The following is a 2,211-nucleotide window of genomic DNA, read 5'->3' as shown; positions in this document are numbered from 1 at the left end:
TATTTATTTGTGTTTGTATTTATTTGTGTTTATTTGTGTTTGTTTGTGTTTATTTGTGTTAATTTTTTATTTTTATTGTTCGAACGAGGTTTTTATTCACGTTAACGTCTTTAACTGCAGGACTTTTGTCCAAACCCGTTTCAGTTTGAACCAAGTCAAAGCTCTTAGAGGAGCTGTCGTATACTTTAGCTCTTATTGTGGATAAAATGTGAATTGACGAGACGTTAAACTTCATCGTTTTGATCGACTCCTGTTTGAACTTAAATATTTATTAAAGATTAAAACTCGTAAAAAGTCGTGCACTCGCTGACACAGCTGCAGCTCTTGTGTTTATCATCAACTCTCACCATCACGTCTCACATTCTTGGCGTGTCTCCGGGTTAAAAACAGAACCCCCCCCCCCACACACACACACACAACTCCCAGAATGCCCTCTGCCTGCCTCCATCCCCGACCCCCCGCTCCTTCAGAGCCACGGTGGAGCAGCAGCGAGCGGATCGGTTTCATCATCACAGAACTTTGTTTCTGCCTGAGCGTGCTGCGTTGAATGGGGGGGGGCGACTGACCCCCCCGACGGTACCTGTCATGATGTCTAACTCTGGTTTCCGTGGTTACCGCACTGTCTCGCAGCACCTGAACGACCTGAAGAAGGAGAACTTCAGCCTGAAGCTCAGGATCTACTTCCTGGAGGAGAAGATCCAGCAGAAGTTCGAGGAGAGCAGCGATGAGGTGCACCGGAGGGTGAGTGAGACGCTGCACACGTGCACACGCTCCACACACGTGCACACGCACAAACCCAGGTGTTTTTATGCTGATGATGCCTTTGTTCACTCACCTGGTCTGTGGAGGAGCAGGCGAAGGCTCGAGCTTCATTTCACTCACACCTTCTGAAATCTGTTTCTACGAGAACCAGAACCCGTCCGGCCCGAACCAGAACCACACTTTGGTCCTGGTTCCTGACCCACCTTCTGTTCAGCATCACGTTTGTTGTGCAGAAACAGAAACTTGAACAAATAAAAGAAAAACTTTTGTAAATTAAATTTATTTTCTGTAAATATTTAAACGTTTGAAGTCGATGATGTGCTCGCAGGACAGTCTGCGTTCTGACCCGCTGACCCACATTCTGGTGGCCTGCAGCTCCAGGCAGGTCTTTGTGTGCTCTTCACTCCAGCTCCGGTTTATTTCCGTACGTGCGCACGAGATTCGTGCACGGTGAGAGGTCCGACAGCACCTGTCTCTGCATGTCAGTGAAGCTGTGCACGTGAGCCGGTTCTGTCACAGAGTCAGCAGCTGCTCAGATCCTTTCCTCCTAATTTTACACCTTCAACAGAACTGGGTCAGCCTTTGAGAACTGGACCTGCAGCGGTTGGACCTGTGGACCCGTGAACTTCAATAAATCTACAGAAACTGTTTCCATTTAGGCTTCACCTCCAACTTCTGCTCGATAAGAAGTAAATCTGTGAGCACAAACATGGAGAAGAAACATAAAATCTAATTAAAAAAAAACTTTATTAATCCCAGAGGGAAATTAAGTGTTGTTGTAGCTCATCATCCCAGTTTCATTAAAGAGTTGTTATAGATGCTGATAGTTGTGGGCAGGAAGGATCTCCGGCAGTGAAGGTGAACAATCTGGCCACAGATACCGATCCGTCCCAGATCCAGCTTGCTGTCAGATCCGGCGGGCCTCTCGGGCCTCCTGGGCAGCAGGGCTGCCTGGATGCTGGACAGAATTCCTCCCTGAGTGATGGTCACTCCTCCTAGCAGTGTGCAGAGCTCCTCACGAGCCGAGTTCCTCACCAGCTCCAGGATCTCAGTGGTCAGGTACTCGAGCACCACCGCCATGTTGACAGGAATTCGTCCACGGTGCCTCCTTTTCAACTCATTTGGAATTTGGGGCTGTAGTTGAGGTATTGGAGCCAGTGAGACGTTAATCAGCTGCTCCTGGTTGTTAAAAAAACACCTTGTTGCCATGGTTACGTATCATAACAAATGTCCAAAAGAAAACTGGTTTCAGTAAAAATCCTTCCAGCTGCACAGCATCCGATACCAGAGGAAACAATCATAGTAAAAAAGTAATTTATATCCAGAATAAAGAGGAATTAAAGTTTTCAAAAAGCAATAAATGAGAATGAGCTGCGCCAACATGCAGCCACCTTGAGCTGCGCATATACACACTGTATATATATATATATATATATATATACAGTGTGT

The 2,211-nt window shown here is 46.6% G+C and overlaps 1 protein-coding gene across 1 annotated transcript in view; it reads left to right on the top strand.

Annotated features, from left to right (window-relative positions):
* Positions 1-2,211, top strand: part of LOC119430457 (phosphodiesterase 4D interacting protein) — a gene marked incomplete in the record, with an annotated part of 68,222 nt that overhangs the window by 21,304 nt on the left and 44,707 nt on the right. Inside the window, 1 exon segment of the mRNA XM_037697869.1 lies at positions 631-741. Coding sequence (XP_037553797.1) covers positions 631-741 — 111 coding nt within the window.

Source organism: Nematolebias whitei, chromosome 3 (genome assembly GCF_014905685.2).
Source record: "Nematolebias whitei isolate Nwh7 chromosome 3, NemWhi1, whole genome shotgun sequence".
Lineage (NCBI taxonomy): Eukaryota > Metazoa > Chordata > Actinopteri > Cyprinodontiformes > Rivulidae > Nematolebias > Nematolebias whitei.
The sequence above is the reverse complement of the archived record's forward strand: the minus strand, read 5'-3'. Positions and strand labels throughout refer to the sequence as shown.